This window comes from Epinephelus lanceolatus, chromosome 16, assembly GCF_041903045.1.
Source record: "Epinephelus lanceolatus isolate andai-2023 chromosome 16, ASM4190304v1, whole genome shotgun sequence".
Classification (NCBI taxonomy): Eukaryota; Metazoa; Chordata; class Actinopteri; order Perciformes; family Serranidae; genus Epinephelus; species Epinephelus lanceolatus.
In genome coordinates, this window is record NC_135749.1 from 346207 (window position 1) to 366080 (window position 19874).

At 41.4% G+C, this 19874-nt stretch overlaps 1 protein-coding gene across 1 annotated transcript; it reads left to right on the forward strand.

Annotated features, from left to right (window-relative positions):
• The first annotated feature begins 105 nt into the window (after window positions 1-105).
• LOC117263073 (uncharacterized) lies at window positions 106-19663 on the forward strand. Its single transcript, XM_078175780.1, has 2 exons — window positions 106-2042; window positions 12903-19663. The coding sequence occupies exons 1-2, from the start codon at window positions 1751-1753 to the stop codon at window positions 14624-14626; spliced, it is 2016 nt and encodes a 671-aa protein (XP_078031906.1). The 5' UTR covers window positions 106-1750; the 3' UTR covers window positions 14627-19663.
• Window positions 19664-19874: the final 211 nt, after the last annotated feature.

Consider the following 19874-nt stretch of genomic DNA (forward strand, 5'->3'; position numbering starts at 1 on the left):
CACCCTTAGTTCAGTCTGTCAGGTGTTGAGGTCAGGTAGATGGAATCTACGGTGAATCAGCTGGTCAATATTATTATTATTATTATTATTATTATTATTATTAGCATCATAATCATTATTAGCACTAGCATTATCATTATTAGCATTATTATAATTATTATTAGGGTTAGCATCATTAGCATTATTATTTTTCAATTGGCATTATAATCATTACTATTATTAGAATTATTATTAGCGTTATTAGCATTAATACTGTATTGGCATTATTATCATAATAATCACAATCATTATTGTTAGCATTACTATTATTATTATTGTTATTATTATTATTGGGGTTCTGCTGACAAGACAAGATAAAATAAGATATACTTTATTGATCCACCAGGGGGGAAATTCAAGTATCACAGCAACACAAGACAAAATCAAAGGACATTAAATAACATAAGAAGTAAAAATTAAAGATAATAATAGATAAATAAAAGATAAAATAAAATTGCTACATCAGATGAATAAAGTTACTAAACAATGGCAGACAAAGTGTTGAATGAAATAAAGTGACAGGTGGCAGATAAAGTGTCATATTGGACAGGTGTAAGATAGGTCCGTTCACAGCTGGATGTATCTTTTTTTTTAAAGATATTTTTTGGGCATTTTTAGCTTTTATTTGATAGGACAGACAAGTGTGAAAGGGGGAGAGAGAGAGGGAGTGACATGCAGCAAAGGGCCACAGGCTGGAGTCAAACCCGGGCCACTGCGGCAACAGCCTTGTACATGGGGCGCCTGCTCTACCACTAAGCCACCGACGCCCCAGAGCTGGATGTATCTTAAGCCAAAGCGCTGTTGTACAGTCTGATGACAGTGGACACAAAAGAGCATCTGAATCGTTCAGTTCTGGGTGGGAGGATCCGCAGGCTGAATGAGCTGCCCGTCAACCACAGCTCGTTGTGCAAAGGGGGGGGGGGGGGATTGTCCAGGATTGCACAGATTTTGTCCTTCACCCTCCTCTCAGCCACTGTCTCCAGACTGTCAAGGACCAGTCCCACCACAGAGCAGACCTTCCTCACAAGCTTGTTGAGCCTGTTGGCCTCACCAGTCTTAACTCCACCCCACCAGCACACTACAGCAAAGAACAGTGCACTGGCAACCATAGACTGGTAGAAGGTCTTGAGGAGCCCACTACAGACGGCAAATGATCTGAGTCTCCTCAGGAACAACATCCTGCTCTGTCCTTTCCTACACAAAATGAGGTTCTTAAAGGTTCTCCAGGTGCCAGTGACAAGACTCAGGTTCAGCTGATTTATAAGTGTTGAGTTTTTTTGTTGTTGTTTTTTAAACAAAGAACTTCTCTTGATTTTTTTTTCTTTGTTTCAGGTTGAACATGAGATTTGTTTTGTTTCTTTGTTTTGAGATGGTGACGACATGAAGAGAGTAGAAAAAAACAATCAAAAATACATATTATTTTCAATCGAGTTTAATTACAATAAATGTTAAATTAAAATAATAATTTACTTCCTTTTATGATCCAGAATCATTTCAGCAAGAAACCGACGGTAGTTCGCCCTCCGCTCCAGCAGGGTTCGCTGTTCGCTTGGCCGCTTCGCTGTGGTCCCAGCGAAGTGTCGTCGACGCGTACTCTCTCTCTCTCTCTCTCTCTGTGTGTGTGTGTGTGTGTGTGTGTGTGTGTGTGTGTGTGTGTGTGTGTGTGTTTACGTCTCCACCGCTGTCTCTCTGTCTTTGTCCGCAGACACGGATGAAGATGTGCGCCGTGCAGCTGCTGCGGGTGTCGGTCCATGAGCGGATCAGCGCCGCCGCTGAAGACTTCCTGCTGCGGCTGGAGAAAGCGAGAGAAGCGGCTGAGATCCCGGAGCTGAGAGCGCTGCTCACCGAGCGGTTAACGGCGGCTGCGGAGGAGATCGTCGGTCTGTTGGAGGAAACCGTGGCGGAGTACGAAGACAGAGTGGAGCGGTCAGAGCGGGAGATCTGCCGCCAGAGGAGGCTGCTGGATGCTGTGCTGAAGCCTGAAGTCCGGCTGCACCGAGCGGGTCAGTCCCGGAGGAGTGGGGGGAGAGGGGGGGGGCTAACGGATGTTAACAGAGGCTAAAAGGGGATTTCTGGTTGTGCGTAGACCGTACGCACGTAGCCTACGCCGTTGTGAGCATTTTTACTTGTGTGTCTGTGTCACTCTGCAGTTACACCTCCAAAACACTAGTCGGCGGCGGAGGTTTCTGTGAAGTGCTGTAAAGTTTAGTTGGTTCTAAACACACATTAAACACACATTAAACACACAGTAAACACACATTAAACACACTTTAAACATGGCTTAATAGAGACAGTTTCAAACACAAATCAGCTTCACTATAACTCGCAGCATTCACAGACAAACACTTGTTTTTATCTGGACACATTTTCCCCACAAATACAACATGCTAACATTATTAGCACATGTCTATGGCATTTTACATTGTATAAATTAGCCTAGCAGCTAGCAGAGATTTCCTCTGCTCATATGAAACATGGATAAAGACTTAAAATGTTATTTTAGTGGAGGCTTTATTGTCTTCACAATTTATTGTTTCTTATCTGTGAAATTAAAGTAAATCAAAGCTTTGTTTCCACTGAGGGAAATGGTTTCAGCTCACAGAGACAGACAGGAGGTCTGCGTCGCTGTGACACTGTGGAGTTACATTTCTGGGGAGGTGCACGTCAGGCTATGGCGTAGGTTACGGCATAGGCTCTATGTCGACGTGGAGCCTTTGCCGTAACCTACGGCGTCGAGTCAAGGCAGAACTATAAAATGCGTGTAATGCTGCTGTTAATGCCTGTAACGGCGCGTGCCGACCAGTTTGACACTTTTCACTGACAGGTACGGGCCGGCACAGGTAGTTAGTGTCATGACGTCACAGTGTAGGGTAGCTGACGTCATGCTGTAATCCCTAAGCTAACGAGGCTATCTGATTCTCCTGATCAATATGTGATCAGATCAATAACCAGTCAGTTCAGTATGAATGTAATGAGGATGTTTCATTCATAAAAGAGTCAAACAGTTTTAATCTTTATCGTTATATTGAATTCATTCATATGAACTCCTCTGTGTCATGTGACTGAACCTATTAATAAATAACAATTATCATCAAAACAACACTATAAAACTCATTTTATTGTTATTGATCAGCTGACGATTGATCAATAACTCAGTCAGGCAAAAAGACACCACCACCATGTGTCATGTGACTGTGTCATGTGACCATGTGTCATGTGACCATGAATCATGTGACCATGTGTCATGTGACCACGAATCATGTGACCATGTGTCATGTGACCATGAATCATGTGACCATGTGTCATGTGACCATGTGTCATGTGACCATGTGTCATGTGACCATGAATCATGTGACCATGTGTCATGTGACCATGTGTGATGTGACCATGAATCATGTGACCATGTGTCATGTGACCATGTGTCATGTGACCATGTCATGTGACTGTCATGTGACCATGAATCATGTGACCATGTGTCATGTGACCATGAATCATCTGATCATGTGTCATGTGACCATGAATCATGTGACCATGAATCATGTGACCATGTGTCATGTGACCATGAATTATGTGACCATGTGTCATGTGACCATGAATCATGTGACCATGAATCCTGTGACCATGTGTCCATGTGTGATGTGACCATGAATCATGTGACTATGTGTCATTTGACCATGTCATGTGACCATGTGTCATGTGACCATGAATCATGTGACTGTGTGTCATTTGACCATGTCATGTGACCATGTGTCATGTGACCATGAATCATGTGACCATGTGTCATGTGACTGTCATGTGACCATGAATCGTGTGACCATGTGTGATATGACCATGTCACTGTGTCATGTGACATGTATCACGTGACTGCGTCATGTGACCATGTGTCATGTGACCATGAATCATGTGACCATGTGTCATGTGACCATGTCATGTGACTGTCATGTGACCATGAATCGTGTGACCATGTGTGATGTGACCATGTCACTGTGTCATGTGACATCTATCACGTGACTGCGTCATGTGACCATATGTCATGTGACTGTCATGTGCCATTTGTCATGTGACCATGTGTAATGTCGCATGTGACTGTCATGTGACCATGTGTCATGTGACTGTCATGTGCCATGAGTCATATGACCATGTGTTCTGTGACCTTCTGTCATGTGACCATGCCATGTGACTGTGTCATGTGCCATGAGTCATGTGACTATGTGTCATGTGACCATATGTCATGACTGTCATGTGACTATATGTCATGTAACTGTCATGTGCCATTTGTCATGTGACCATGTGTCATGTGACTGTGGCGACCATGGAAGCCAAGTTTCAGCCTCGCTGCCTGACCACGACCCGTCACAGACGACTCGTTTCATTCATTAATTGAAATGATGGTTATTAATTAATAACCTCAGAGAGAAACATAAATCATGCCAGTTCATTTAAATAATTAATAATATTGGTCACTTTATTTCGATGATCAGATGATTAAATGAAAACATCAAGTTCATAAAATCAGTTTCCTGCTGTTGGGGCGGCAGTAGCTCAGTCCATAGGGACTTGGATTGGGAACCGGAGGGTCGCCTGTTCAAGTTTCCATCCGGAGCAAATATGGAGCGTCGACTGGTGGCTGGAGAGGTGCCGGTTCACCTCCTGGGCACTGCCGAGGTGCCCTTGAGCAAGGCACCGAACCCCCCAATCGCTCGGGGCACCTGACCAAGGCAGCCCCCTCACTCTGACATCTCTCCACTTTGTGCATGTATAGGTCCTGTTTGTGCATGTGTGTGTTCGGACCTATATAAAAATATTTATTACATTTATTTATTGCAATTTTAAATCATATTTATATTTAAACAATAAATAATGATTTTTATATTTCTCAATTTTTAGATAACAATAAATAATATTTATACTCATTTTAAATAATAATTGTAAACATTTTTTTCTTTGGGTTCGGAGCTGAATCAATCAATCAGTAATAATCACAAATGTCGTCAATAAATGATGACTTTTACAAATAATCTCAAATTTGACTTTAAATCTTTTAATTTTACACACAAACCTCTGAAATATTTTTTTCTGCTGTCGAGACGATTAGACAACAAACAAACAAACAAAACCTAAATAACAGGTCACAGATCTAACACATGATGTTTATGACATGAAGAATCATTTTTACGTCCCAGCAGCGATCTGTGGTCGTCTGAACGCTGATGTAAATGTGTCTTTTCATTGATCAGGAGACGAACAGGAAGTTGACCTCAGAACCAGAACTGACCCATTTACTTCCATCAGCTGCTGCAGCGCCGGATAATTCCTGGACGGCTCCATCCAGTCTCCAGGGACTCAGAGTCTGCAACCAGAAGCTAATCTGTGCTCTCCCCTCCCCCGCAGACATCCAGCAGCTGTTGGTGGTTAAAGAGGAGGACCAGCAGGTCCAGGAGGAGTAGGTGGACTAGGAGGACCCAGAGCCCCCACACATTAAAGAAGAACAGGAGGAACCCATGCCAGGAGGGTCTTCTGATGTTGAGACTGACGACAGTGACGATTGGATGGAGACCAGAGAACCTCCATCAGGTTTAAAGAAACCCTTCAGCTGCTCCGAGTGCGGGAAAAGATTTTGTCGCAGGACACACCTGAAGACACACAAGACAACACACACAGGAGAGAAGCTGCCCTGTCTTTATGAAATCTTTCAGAGTCCGATCACATCTACAGACATACACAAGAATCTACACTGGGGAGAAACCATTCAGCTGCTCAGAGTGTGACAAAAATTTTTTTTACCGGAACGGGGATCTGAACCGACACATGAGCTCCCACATGGGAGAGAAACCGCTCAACTGCTTTGAGTGTGAGAAAAGATTTGGCTACAATAATCTTCTAAAGATCCACATGAAGACTCACTTGGCGGAGAAACCGTTCCGCTGCTCCGAGTCTGAGTGCAGAAAAAAATTCAGCAGCAGGGGAAGTCTGCAGCAACACATGAAGACGCACGCAGGAGAGAAACCGTTCAGCTGTTCAGTTTGTGGTGAAAAATTTGCCTGAAAAGAACACGTGACTCTGCACGCAGCAGTCCACGCAGGAGAGAAACTGTTCAGCTGCCCTGAGTGCAGGAAAAGATTCATCCTCAGGAACTCTCTGAATAAACATTTCAGGATTCACACGGGAAAGAAACCGTTTGGCTGCTCTGATTGCGAAGAAAGATTTTCTCATTTGGAGAATCTGAAGCGGCACGTGACGAGTCACATGGGAGAGAAACCATTCAGCTGCTCCCAGTGCGGAAAAGCTTTCAAGGGAAGTCGACAGTTAAAGCTTCATTTTAAAACTCAAACAGGAGAGAGACCCTTCAGCTGCTCTGTCTGCAAGAAATCCTTTGCGGCGTGCGGAAGGCTACGCCGACAAATGAGAACATACACGGGACAGAAACCATTCAGCTGCTCAGAGTGTGGGAAAAAATTTGGGCATAATAAGATTCCGATGGATCACATGATAATTCACACAGGAGAAAAACCGTTCAGCTGCTCTAAATACAGAAAAAGATTTGGCACCAAGACGCGTCAGAGGAGACACACAAGGACTCACTCAGGAGAGAAACCATTTTGCCGCTTGGTCTGTCAGAAAACTTTTAAAGAATGGACATGGCAAGTCCCACAGTAACAGAGGTTTCCTGTACCAACTTTGATCATTTTGTCGATAGCGCCGTAGGCTTGCTGCGAACAACACTTGACTCTGTAGCTCCTCTTAAAAAGAAGTTAAAAAAGCAAAGAAAGTTCGCTCCTTGGTATAACTCTCAAACCCGTAAGTTAAAACAAATATTGCGAAAATTTGAAAGGAATTGGCGATTGACCAAACTGGAAGAATCTTGTTTAATCTGGACAGACAGTCTCAAAACTTATAAGAGGGGCCTCCGCAATGCCAGAGCAAACTATTACTCAGCATTAATAGAAGAAAACAAGAACAACCCCAGGTTTCTTTTCAGCACTGTAGCCAGGCTGACTGAGAGTCAAAGCTCTATTGAGCCTTGTATTCCTTTAGCCCTTAGCAGTAATGATTTTATGAGCTTTTTTAATGACAAAATTCTAACTATTAGAGGCAAAATTCATGACCTCCTGTCCTCAGATAGTACCTATCTAACCTCAAACACAGCTGTAAGACCTAATATATATTTAGATTGCTTCTCCCCAATTTCTCTTCAAGAATTGACAGCAGTGATTTCTTCATCTAAATCATCAACGTGTCTCTTAGACCCCATCCCAACTAGGCTACTTAAGGAGGTCTTTCCTTTAGTTAACACTCATATATTAGATATGATCAATATATCCCTATTAACAGGCTATGTACCACAGTCTTTTAAGGTAGCTGTAATTAAACCTCTACTAAAAAAGCCCACCCTGGATCCAGAGGTGTTAGCCAACTATAGACCAATATCTAATCTTCCCTTTATGTCAAAGATCCTTGAGAAAGTAGTCGCAGACCAGCTGTGTGATTTTCTCCATGATAATAATTTATTTGAGGAATTTCAGTCAGGATTTAGAGTGCATCATAGCACTGAGACAGCTCTAGTTAAAATTACAAATGACCTTCTGATTGCTTCAGACAAAGGACTCGTCTCTGTACTTGTTTTATTAGATCTTAGTGCGGCGTTTGACACAATTGACCATCAAATTCTACTGCAGAGACTGGATCACTTAATTGGCCTAAAAGGTTCTGCACTAAACTGGTTTAAATCTTATTTATCTGATCGTTTTCAGTTTGTTGACGTTCATAATGAATCATCCTTACGTACCAAAGTTTGTTTTGGAGTTCCGCAAGGTTCTGTGCTCGGACCAATCCTATTTACTCTATATATGCTTCCTTTCGGTAACATCATTAGAAATCACTCTATAAATTTCCATTGTTATGCGGATGATACTCAGTTGTATTTATCGATGAAGCCAGAAGAAAATAATCAATTAACTAAACTCCATAACTGCCTTAAAGACATAAAAACTTGGATGAGCACCAATTTCCTGATGTTAAATACAGACAAAACTGAAGTTATTGTTCTTGGCCCCAAACAACTCAGAGACTCTTTATCTGATGACATAGTTTCTCTAGATGGCATTGCTCTGGCCTCTAGCACTACCGTAAGAAACCTCGGAGTAACATTTGATCAAGATTTGTCTTTTAATTCTCATTTAAAACAAACCTCACGGACTGCATTTTTTCATCTGCGTAATATTGTGAAAATTAGGCCTATCCTGACCCGAAAAGATGCAGAAAAATTGGTCCACGCTTTTGTTACCTCTAGGCTGGATTACTGTAACTCTCTATTATCAGGTAGCTCTAGTAAGTCCTTAAAAACTCTCCAGCTAATTCAGAATGCAGCAGCACGTGTACTAACAGGAACTAAGAAACAAGATCATATTTCTCCTGTTTTAGCTTCTCTGCACTGGCTCCCTGTAAAATCCAGAATTGAATTTAAAATCCTACTGTTAACTTATAAAGCTCTAAATGGTCAAGCTCCATCATATCTTAGAGAGCTCATAGTGCCATATTATCCCACCAGAACACTGCGCTCTGAGAACGCAGGGTTACTCGTGGTCCCTAAAGTCTCCAAAAGTAGATCAGGAGCCAGAGCCTTCAGCTATCAGGCTCCTCTCCTGTGGAATCATCTTCCTGTTACGGTCCGGGAGGCAGACACCGTCTCCACATTTAAAACTAGACTTAAGACTTTCCTCTTTGATAAAGCTTATAGTTAGGGCTGGCTCAGGCTTGCCCTGTACCAGCCCCTAGTTAGGCTGACTTAGGCCTAGTCTGCCGGAGGACCCCCTATAATACACCGGGCACCTTCTCTCCCTCTCTCTCTCTCTCTCTCTCTCTCTCGTATTCTATTACTGCATCTTGCTAACTCGGCCATTCTGGATGTCACTAACTCGGCTTCTTCTCCGGAGCCTTTGTGCTCCACTGTCTCTCAGATTAACTCATATCACAGCGGTGCCTGGACAGCGTGACGTGTGTGGTTGTGCTGCTGCCGTGGTCCTGCCAGATGCCTCCTGCTGCTGCTGCCATCATTAGTCATTAGTCATATTTCTACTGTTATTATACACATATGACTATTGTCACACATGTATACTGTCAGATATTAATACATACTTTCAGCATATTGTACCACAGTAGCCAGAACTATAACTATAATATTATTACTTTCTATAATGTTGTTGTAAGCTACTGTCATTACCTGCATCTCTCTCTCTGTCTCTCTCTCTCTCTCTCTGTCTCTCTCTCTGTCTCTCTCTCTCTCTCTGTCTCTCTCTCTGTCTCATTGTGTCATACAGATTACTGTTAATTTATTATGCTGATCTGTTCTGTACGACATCTATTGCACGTCTGTCCGTCCTGGAAGAGGGATCCCTCCTCAGTTGCTCTTCCTGAGGTTTCTACCATTTTTCCCCGTTAAAGGGTTTTTTGGGGAGTTTTTCCTGATCAGCTGTGAGGGTCATAAGGACAGAGGGATGTCGTATGCTGTAAAGCCCTGTGAGGCAAATTGTGATTTGTGATATTGGGCTTTATAAATAAAATTGATTGATTGATTGATTGACATGGTGGGTGTGCATGTGTGTGTATTTCAGACCTGTGTGTAATTGACAAGCAAGAGTGAAAACATTGAATTTCCCCTCAGGGGGATTAATAAAGTAAATAAACTAAACTAAATAAACATTTAGTCCAACACATGATTACGCACAGGGGAGAGAAACCGTTCAGCTGCTCTGAGTGCAGGAAAAAGTTTGGATATAATAGTTCTCTGAAGAGACACATGGGGACTCACACAGGAGAGAAACCACTCGGCTGCGAAGTGTGAACGTCCACGTGGGAGAAAACGTTTACGTGAGGAGATTCACTCTGAAGTTAACGGTGTCGTTGAAAACGTGATGATGTCAAAACAACGAGAGTCATCATCTCTAAAATACAATAAAGTTTTCGTGATTCTGATATAGAATAATGATGTGTTTGATTTCTGCTCCAGCAGCGGTCTGGGTCAAAGTTTCGTCACAGCATCGGCACAGTACCTTTTCATAATCTTTAATTTACTGATAAAAATATTGTTAATTATAATAAATTAAATAAGAATTTTGGATACTTTATCAACATTTTTTTCACATTTTATTATAATTTTTGGGACATAATAATATTTTCCAGACATTTTATCAGATTTTTTTCCGATATTTATTAAAAAAAATAAATTTTAATAATATTCTTTGGACATTTATTTTTAGACATTTTATTAACACTTTTTGAACATTTTAATAAAGTTATTCAGACATGTTATATTTTCTTCAGACATTATCATAATATATTTTTTAATATGTTTGGTCATATTATCAACATTTTTCAGGCATTTTATCAGAATTCTTTCTAACTTTTAATAATGTTTTTCAGACATTTTATAAACATTTCTTCAGACGTGTCTACATTTTTTCTGATATGTTATTAGTATTGTTTCAGATATTTTAATAATATTTTTGCGACATTTTGTTAACATTTTGGATGTTTTTCAGACATTTCACCACCTTTTTTGGACATTTATTACGATTTTTTCAGATATTTTGATAATATTTTTTAGACATTTTATCAATATATTTGGGATAGAACAGCCTGTCACAGGTTACAGCCTGATGATTAGAGTTGAATTATACATAAAGATCCCAGGGGACATTTTTTAAATGTGTAATTAGTGGTAGATTTGATTTAGTTCTATTAATATTGTAACAGAATCTGAATCAGACTTGTAACCTGATTTCATATATTTTATATATTTTCATGCTTAATTCATGTGTGATTATTTTGTTGCTGCTGTTTTTATGAACATGATGAAAACAAAAATCATAGGAGCTGATTTTAAGTCTGGTTTGTTCTTGTCTTATTGGATATGAAATGACATCAGAGTTGATTTACAGAATTTGTTAAGAACATCTGGTATTTTCAGTCCTTTACGGGGTTTAAATCAACTACTCTGATCGAGGCACTGAGGTTTTCTTGTAACAGAACAATATGAGGATCATCAGCACAGAGGAGGAGTAACGCATTATCAGATATAAAAGAGGCCCCTGTACAGAGCCTTGAGGCATGCGGCAGTATGGTTTGATTTTATTTGACATACCATTTATAGCATTTATAAATACAGATTGATCTCTGTTCCTCAGGTGATCACTAAACCAGCTGATCACCACATCCTGAAACACTAAAGTTTGGATATAAGAAAGGTAAGATCTGTTGAATCAAACGCTTTCAAAAAGTCCAAGAACACGACAACTGCACATTTATTATCGTCCAACGCTGTGGTGATGGAGAAGGGGGGGGGGGGGGGGGGGGGGGGGCGTAAAAGATAGTTAACTGTTAATAAGTGCATGAGACTCACCTGGTTGCTCACACCATGTCAACAGCTCAGGTTTGATTCCAGCCTCAGCTCTCATTAAATTTTTTTAAAATCCATTGACTGTAGAAAACAGCACGAGGCTACTCCACAGTTTAATTAACACATAATGCACAATAAGATAAAATACACTTTAGTGTCGCCTAGGGGAAATTCAACTGGGACTCCAGTGCTGGCACATGTAGCTGCTTCCATGGTGAATAAATAATAAATAAATGAAAATACAAATCTAGGCCACAGGCCACATATTGCATATGATGCATCATAGCCCTGACACATGATCTGCATGAGATCTATACAAACACACAAACATACTGTAATCTTTAAAACATATACAAACACACACACTCTTGCACACATCAATACAGAACTACCATGTTCCTCAACATTACTGCACAACACCTATGGCTTTAGAAGCACTTACAGTCCTGACTGAGGTAGGCAAAAATGAATTCTTAAAACGATTCAGCCTGCAGAGGGGAAGTCTGTAGCGTTTGCCAGATGGTAAAAGTTCATACTCAGAGTAAAGGACATGGGTCTCATCAGACAAGATTCTCTGTACCTGTCTGAGCACACACTGCTCATAAACAGCCTGCAGGGGGAGCCTTTCAGACCTCCCTATCACTTTCATGGCACTTTGTGTCAGACGAGTGATTCTTGATTTTAGATGTATAGATTACCATACCATGCTGACATGCCATACCTGAGAATACTTTGCAAAACAGCCTGATAAAATAAGAACATTACTCTCTGATTGACACCAAACACTGAGTCTGCGCAAGAAGTACAGTCTTTGCTGCAAATGAGAACACAGATGATCTACATGGACTTGCCAACTGAAAAGGTCATCGAGGTGAACACCAAGATACCTGTAAGAGTTTCTCCATGGATACACAGTGGTGTGTGATCCCCTGCTAGCTTTGGCTCCAACACCATTTCTTCTGTTTTCTTTTTTCTTTTCTTTTTGTATATATATATATATATATATATATGTGTGTGTGTGTGTGTGTGTGTGTGTATATATACATATATATATATATATATATATATATATATATTCAGGCCTGACCCCTGGAATGGGTCAATTTATGAACTTTTCGATAGACGATGCTGAGCTGTTGGACTTTTGAAACATATACTGTGAGCTCTGCTGTTTATGTCATGGGAATGAGGCTGTTTTTCTTAAGTCTGTGTTAATTTTGGTGTGTGTGTGTGTTTATTTTTGTCTTAAAAATTTAATAAAAATTAAAAAAAAAATGTCAAAAGAAATTGCTGATGAAATCTCAAAAAAGTTTATAAACAAAAGATGTCTGAAAAAGTATTGATAAAATGTCCAAAAAAAGACTAAAATGTGTGAAAATAGAGTTGTGTGGGCACTATATCCTGCAGTGTGTCAGGTTGCTCACCTGGCATCAAATGACAGTTTGTCTCTGTTTCCTGTTTGGTGCAGAGGTCCAGCAGCAGCTGTTGGTGGTTAAAGAAGAGGTTCCCCCTGAGCAGCAGGAGTGGAGCTCCAGTGTGGACCAGGAGGACCCAGAGCCCCCACACATTAAAGAGGAAGAGGAGGAACTGTGGAGCAGTCAGGAGGGAGAGCAGCTTCAAGGGCTGGAGGAGGCTGATATCACCAAGTTCACATTCACTCCTGTCCCTGTGAAGAGTGAAGATGATGAAGAGACACCTCAGTCTGGGGGACACCACTGTGGAGGACCAGGACCAGACAGGAACTCAGGTCCAGATATTGATGACAGGACCGGAGAGTTCTCAGTTGCTGAAATCGAAGTCAGCTGTGACGACTGGGACGAGACCAGAGAACCTCCGTCAGGTTTAAACTCTCAGGTCGATGATGAACTTCCTGTCAACGACACAGGATGTGATTCACCTGAGAAACCGTTCAACTGCTCCGAGTGTGGGAAGAAGTTTACAAAGAACGGATTCCTGGAGACTCACATGAGGACACACAGTGGGGAGAAACCATTCAGCTGCTCTGTGTGTGGGAAGAAATACACTAAGAGGAGATACCTGGTCCAACACATGGGCATCCACAGAGGGGCGGAGCCTCATCAGTGTGTCTCAGCCGCCGGGGGTGTCTCCGAGTGCGATAAAAAACTCTGCTACAGTCACCACCTGAGGAAAGACGGCGGGGCTCACCCTGACGATCATCTGTTCAGCTGCTCCGTCTGTGGCAGGAAGTTCACTCAGAGAGGATATCTGATCCAACACATGGCGCGCCACACGGGGAAGATCCGTTTCCGCTGCTGCGTCTGTGACAAGAGGTTCGCATGGCGTCATGAACTGAAGAGCCACAGGTGTACTGACGAGTCGTTGCAGAGTCAGAGCGAGCGTCCAGCAGGCGACTTGGCAGTTGATGGAGGATCAGACTCTGATGACAAGACGTCAGACTCCTCCGAGACTGAGACTGAAACCAGAGAACCTCCGTCAGTCTCCATCAGTGACAGGAAGTCATTCATCTGTCCTGAGTGTGGGAAAATGTTCTGCGGTGAGGAGAACCTGCAGTCGCACATGAAGACGCACTCAGGAGAGAAACCGTTCAGCTGCTCCTTCTGTGAGAAAGGGTTAACACAAACAGGAAGTCTGACTGACCACACCAGTGTCCACACGGAGGAGAAACGCTTTCTCTACTGCGTCTGCGGCAAAAGATTTGCATGGCGGTTTAACCTGAAGAACCACAGCTGTGCCAACGACTCTTCACGACCTGACCAGAGCACAGGGGCGGAGCCTCCGGCAACTTCAGACTCTGCTGACGTTCAGACTGAAGTCGCTCCCGACTTCACAGAGAGTTTAGACGAAGTCCACAACAGCGACCTCGCAGAGAGACCGTTCAGCTGCTCTCAGTGCACCAAGAGGTTCCGCCGTAAGAAGAACCTACAGGAACACCTGAGGATCCACACCGGAGAGAAACCGTACGGCTGCTCAGTGTGTATGAAATATTTCTCGTGCAGCGGATCGCTGAGGAAACACCTGAGGATCCACACTGGAGAGAAACCCTTCAGCTGCTCTGTGTGTGGGAACCACTTCACTGAGAGTGGACACCTGAAGGTCCACATGAGGACACACACAGGGGAGAAACCGTTCAGCTGCTCTGTCTGCGGGAAAAGTTTCACTTGGAGGCAGAGCTTCAACAATCACATGAAGTTTCACAGAGACACGAAGTAGAGACAGGTCGGTTGAGTCTTCTGGTCTCAGCTGTGTTTATGTCTCATGCTCAGCTTGTGTTAACGTGACGTCCTGTAAGAGACGGAATCTACCGTGTCTGCTTTGTCCTCCCGCTGTTTCACTTCAGCCTGAAGGGAGACACAGGAAGTAGCCGTCTGAGCGGCCATGTTGGATCACAGCAGACGAGTCAACATCCTGATCAACCTGCCGTCTGAATTCATCCGTCCGTTTGTCCACCGCAGATGTAACGTCCTTTGAGGACGGTGAAGAGGACAACTGGACGACTAATGATATTTGCTGACGTCACAAAATTGCCATGGTTTGATTTCAGTGTGGTTCAGGATCCTGAGACCGATTTGAGATGAGTTTCAGACCAGCACTGATCTTTAAAACTTGAGCACTGGGTAGGATCAGGATCTCTGACATTCAGGACGCAGCCCAAATCCCTATGGGGCCATGTCCTCCTCTGTCACTTCCTGTTGGTCACCTGCAGAGGCATTTTGAGGACATGCTCTAATGGCTAAGTTAAAAGAAATCCACTGAGTTTGTTGATGTTTGATCAAACCTTCATTGATTTATGGACAAATTTTGTGAGAAGTTACTGCACTTGGTTGGAACTGGTGGCACTCCCTACTGACCACCGTTTTTATTTAACCTGTCCTGCAGGTTTTGTAATGATTGGTCACTTTCTGATTTATAATCTCATTTGTGGTAGGCCACGCCCATTTTTGTATTTATGGTGCCCCTAGTGGTCACATAATGTATCTTTTAGGATATGCGCCTGGTTCCTCTTCACTGGCAAGTTTTGTGATGATTGGACCAAAGGTTGTGGAGTTATGTGCTAAGCCACGCCCCCTTTAAAGATCACTGATCAGTATCTTCAAAAAGCAGAAATATGAAAAAGCTTTTGGGAACGTTTGATGACCATAGGCCAAAAATGATTCACAGAAACTTTGGTATGAATCGGACCTACGACTTAGGAGGAGACGTCAAATATGTGTTTTCAAAAAATTAAAAATGGCGGGCAAGCTAGTGGGCGGACCTTGAGGGTTCTCAAAGCATTCTCAAAGACATTCACCTGACCATGTGTGTCGAATTTCAAGTCAATCTGACATACAGTGCGAGGGTGGTGGCCTTTCAAAACGACATAACCTTAATTATAGCGCTCTTATCTGGCTGATCGGCAGTTATATAGCTTGATCAGTGTTTGCACACAACTTCCAATCATCAATGAAAATTTCATGTCTCTATGATGTACCATCTCATGGGAATTTGCGCAAACATTTTTGAACAATAATAATAATAATAATAATAATAATAATTATAGCTGCTGCGCAGAGATGGGTCGGGTCCGGGCATTTTTAGGCAATTCTGAGCAACAAGCAGAAGAATTGGAAGACATTTAGGAATTTAGCAACACAATCTGCCTTTTTCATCAGCTGAGGCTTGAACTCACAACCTCTGAGACTAAGAATCAATTTCTATCTCACTGAGCTAATTAGTCAGTGACAATTCATGTGTAGCTTCACAAACTGACTAAGCCAGACGTGCAGGTTTAGCAGCCGTCCATGCATGGAAAAGCAGATTTGAAACCACTGTAAAAAATTCAGTTATGGAAACAAAAATCTGAAAATACACATATTGCATCTAGACAGCATGGAGATGTTGGTAATTTGTTTGTAACAATGATTGATTTGCTTCATAAGTGAAAAACTGATGTTTAACTAGTTGAGCTATGTGCAAAGTGAGAAGCCTCAGATGGTTTCACACTGAAGCATTGACACTGGATCTTTGTGCAAAGTTTGGTTTATTTTCAAGCATGAGAAGGCAGATTTTCTGGCAGAATAAAACTTGAAGATGCTGCACAGTGATCAGTCACGCTCAGGCAATTTTAAGCAATAAGCTGGAGCACAAGAAGATGTTTACATTACAATGTGGATTCTGCACCAGTTAAGGCTCAAATCCACAACCTCTGGAACCTAAGACGGTCATCTACCGCTCTGAGCTAATTGGCAAGTAGCAACTCAACAGTAGCTTCACAAACTGAGTAAGCCATTCAATATTGTGTAGGAAAGTAGCTGTCCGTGCATTGAAAGGCAGATTTGAAACCACTGTAAAAAATTCAGTTATTAAGACAAAAATCTGAAAATACACATATTGCATCTAGACAGCATGGAGATGTTGGTAATTTGTTTGTAACAGTGATTGATTTGCTCCATAAGTGAAAAACTGATGTTTAAATTTGCCATTTTTACATTGACTCCAATTGTTCACATTAGAGCAAAATTCAAAATGCTGTCAAAAATTCAGTTTTTGAGATAAAATTCTGAAATTTGCCACACATCATCTACCATGACTCTAGAATTTTGTCTTTTTTTTCATGAACATTGAAGATTTATTTAGCAAGAATTTGCATGTACATGTTTACAGTACCGTTTACAGTCAAACATTTTGATGCACTGTAGGCTCAATTTTCAATAAAAATTGTGGGAGGAGATAGGTTTAAGAAGTTTTACAGTTTTTGAAAAAAAAACCAGAATGATGGACTTCATAATTTTAATAGGTTTAAATGTACAAAAGTTTCTTCAGTATTGGAGCTACAGTTTGATGAAAGTTGTGAAGTTGTAGCACGTATGGTTGATTTGTTATGAATTTTCAAAGTTTTGAACTTTAGACGCTTGCTGTAGCGCCACCATCAGGACTATTGGCTTGAGTTTACAGCTGAGGATATCTGGCATGAGACTGGACCCTTGTGCAAAGTTTGCTGAGTTTTCAGCCATGGGAAGTATGATTTCCTCAGAAGAAGAAAGAAGAAGAAGAAGAACTAGGATTACAATAGTGTCCTGGCAGCTTAGCTGCCTGGACCCTAATAATAATAATAATTAAAGCTGCAAGCAGGTCAATCCAAAAATAAGTGTCATAAAAGATGTCTCAGCTAGGTGGCGCTGTACTCTTCACTGAATATTGAGATATAGATCTGTTCAGGGCAGGACTGTCATCAATGACATCTCTTGGTCTTAATTTAATGCTCCTACACGTCCATTGTTCCACAGATATGGTCTCCTTAGACTACTGGATTTTAATGTTTACCAAAATGCATGCTTGATGTTCCAAGTAATACATAATGTCAACTAAAGATTAACTGAGCTTGTTGCGGTTTGTTGGCCTCTGCATGAGCACCATACTACACACAAACATCTTATTGTGGGGAAGAGCAGACGCCTTAAAAGTGCCAGCATGAGTGTGACTTGCAGGGGCCCTCAAATATGGAATAAGCTTGATGACACCATAAAAGAACTCACCTCTTTATCTGCGTTTAAGAAAACTCGAAAGGATAATGTCCTAAACAGTTACATATAAAATAACACTGGACTGAAACCCAAACCAGTGAATGGGGGATGCTTTTGTCTTTTGTGTTTTATGTTATTTGTTTTATGTTATTAGTATGGATGTAAATGTTACTGTACTGTCATATATGTTATGTCCAATATTCCAATTGACTATTTTTGATGGCCTTATGCATCAGGCTCCCTAAAATAAGCTTTAAAGCTGTTTAAAAAACAGACCAAGGTTTGAAGTCAATCTGATAAAATCTCTAGGACTAGTTCTTTAATTGACGAGCCCTGGAAATGGGCAAAACTGCACAAAAGTGGCACAAATAAATTCTAAATGGCGGACTTCCTGTTGGGTTTGGAGCATGGCTCCAAGAGGCTTTTTTGTACGTCTTAGAGTGTGACAGATGCCTACCAAGTTTCATACATGCAGGTCAAACCAGCTTCAGGGGCTGTTTCATTGAAATTTTCTAGGGGGCGCTGTTGAGCCATCTTGGCACATCAAAGCACAAAAATCATATCAGAATTTGGAACCTCTGATGTGTATGCCACGTTTGGTGAGTTTTCAACCATCCCTTGCCCCTTAAAAACAACTTTGTGTTTTATGGCTAATAAGGCGATGCCATGGTGACAGCGTTTGATGAAAACTCAAGAGCTTAATTTTTGACCTTTTTTTTCTATTATTATTTTTTTTTACTTTTTTACTTTTTATCAGCAAATTTGGGACATCAAAGAATGAAAATAGTAATTTCTTTGTAACCAGTAGGTGGTGCTATGGTGGTGATTCAGAATTCCTTTACAGATGTTTTCTGGGGGGGACTCATCATCAATCGATCAATTAATTTTATTTATAAAGCCCAATATCACAAATAACAATTTGCCCCAGAGGGCTTTATAGCATACAACATCCCTCTGTCCTTATGACCCTCACAGCAAATGTGTGAAGTTTTGGCAAGATATGCCCACATGGAGTCAAGTTACAGCAATGTTTATCATCACGGCGAAACATCAAAATTCAGCCACGCCCTTCGAGGAAACCGCATAGTTTCCAAAATAAAGCGTCATTAACGTCTTATGGCTTATTTGAGCAAGTTTGAGGTGGATGTGGTCAATTTATAGAAGATGACTATCAAAGTATTAAACATGACATTTCCTGTAGCCAGTAGGGGGCGCTATATTTATCACTAATTACTGACATGTAGATGTGTTCAGGGCGGGACTGTCATCAATCCTGTGAGGTTTGGGGAAGTTTGGACCATGTATGCTGGAGTTATAAACTACTTCCTGTTTGGTGGCAAAAGATGGAAGTTTGACACCTCACCACAGTCACACGGTTCAACTAGAACTCAAGCTTCTATCAACTTTGGATGTCGAAGGTCTGAAGATGGTTCGGACAAAGTTGATTTGATTGGATCAAATCTATAGAAGGAGTTTGTTAAAGTACGACCCCCGGAAATGGCCAAAAATGCACCAAAATTACAGATTTAATTCAAAATGGCCGACTTCCTGTTGGTCAGCTGCAGAAACATTTTGGAGACATGCTTTGATGTCTGAGTTAAAAAAAATCCACTGAGTCTGGTAATGTTTGAACACACCCTCATTGATTTATGGACAAATGTTACAACAGACCATTGAGCTGATTGTCTCTCAGTAACATGTCGCACGTGTGTTCTAATACTCAATAAATCAAGTCTTTTTTACTGTTTCTGATCCATCATCATTCATCTTTCTGATGTCTCTTTTATATTCCTGTAAAACTTCGACACATTTTCTCCTTCAAACAGATTTATTCAACTTTATCACTAGAAGCTACGTTTTACAGGATGATCCTGAACACATCATGACAAAGTTATATAATTTACCCTCAACCAGTTTTCATTCATACTGAACAGAGCCTGAACGCATCACAGTGTGAA

Excerpts from the sequence above, each read along its gene's own strand:
- LOC117263073 (XM_078175780.1), top strand. The coding sequence starts at position 1,751 with ATGAAGATGTGCGCCGTGCAGCTGCTGCGGGTGTCGGTCCATGAGCGG. Across the intron at positions 2,043-12,902 it reads AGTCCGGCTGCACCGAGCGG|AGGTCCAGCAGCAGCTGTTG; the intron begins GTCAGTCCCGGA and ends TGTTTGGTGCAG.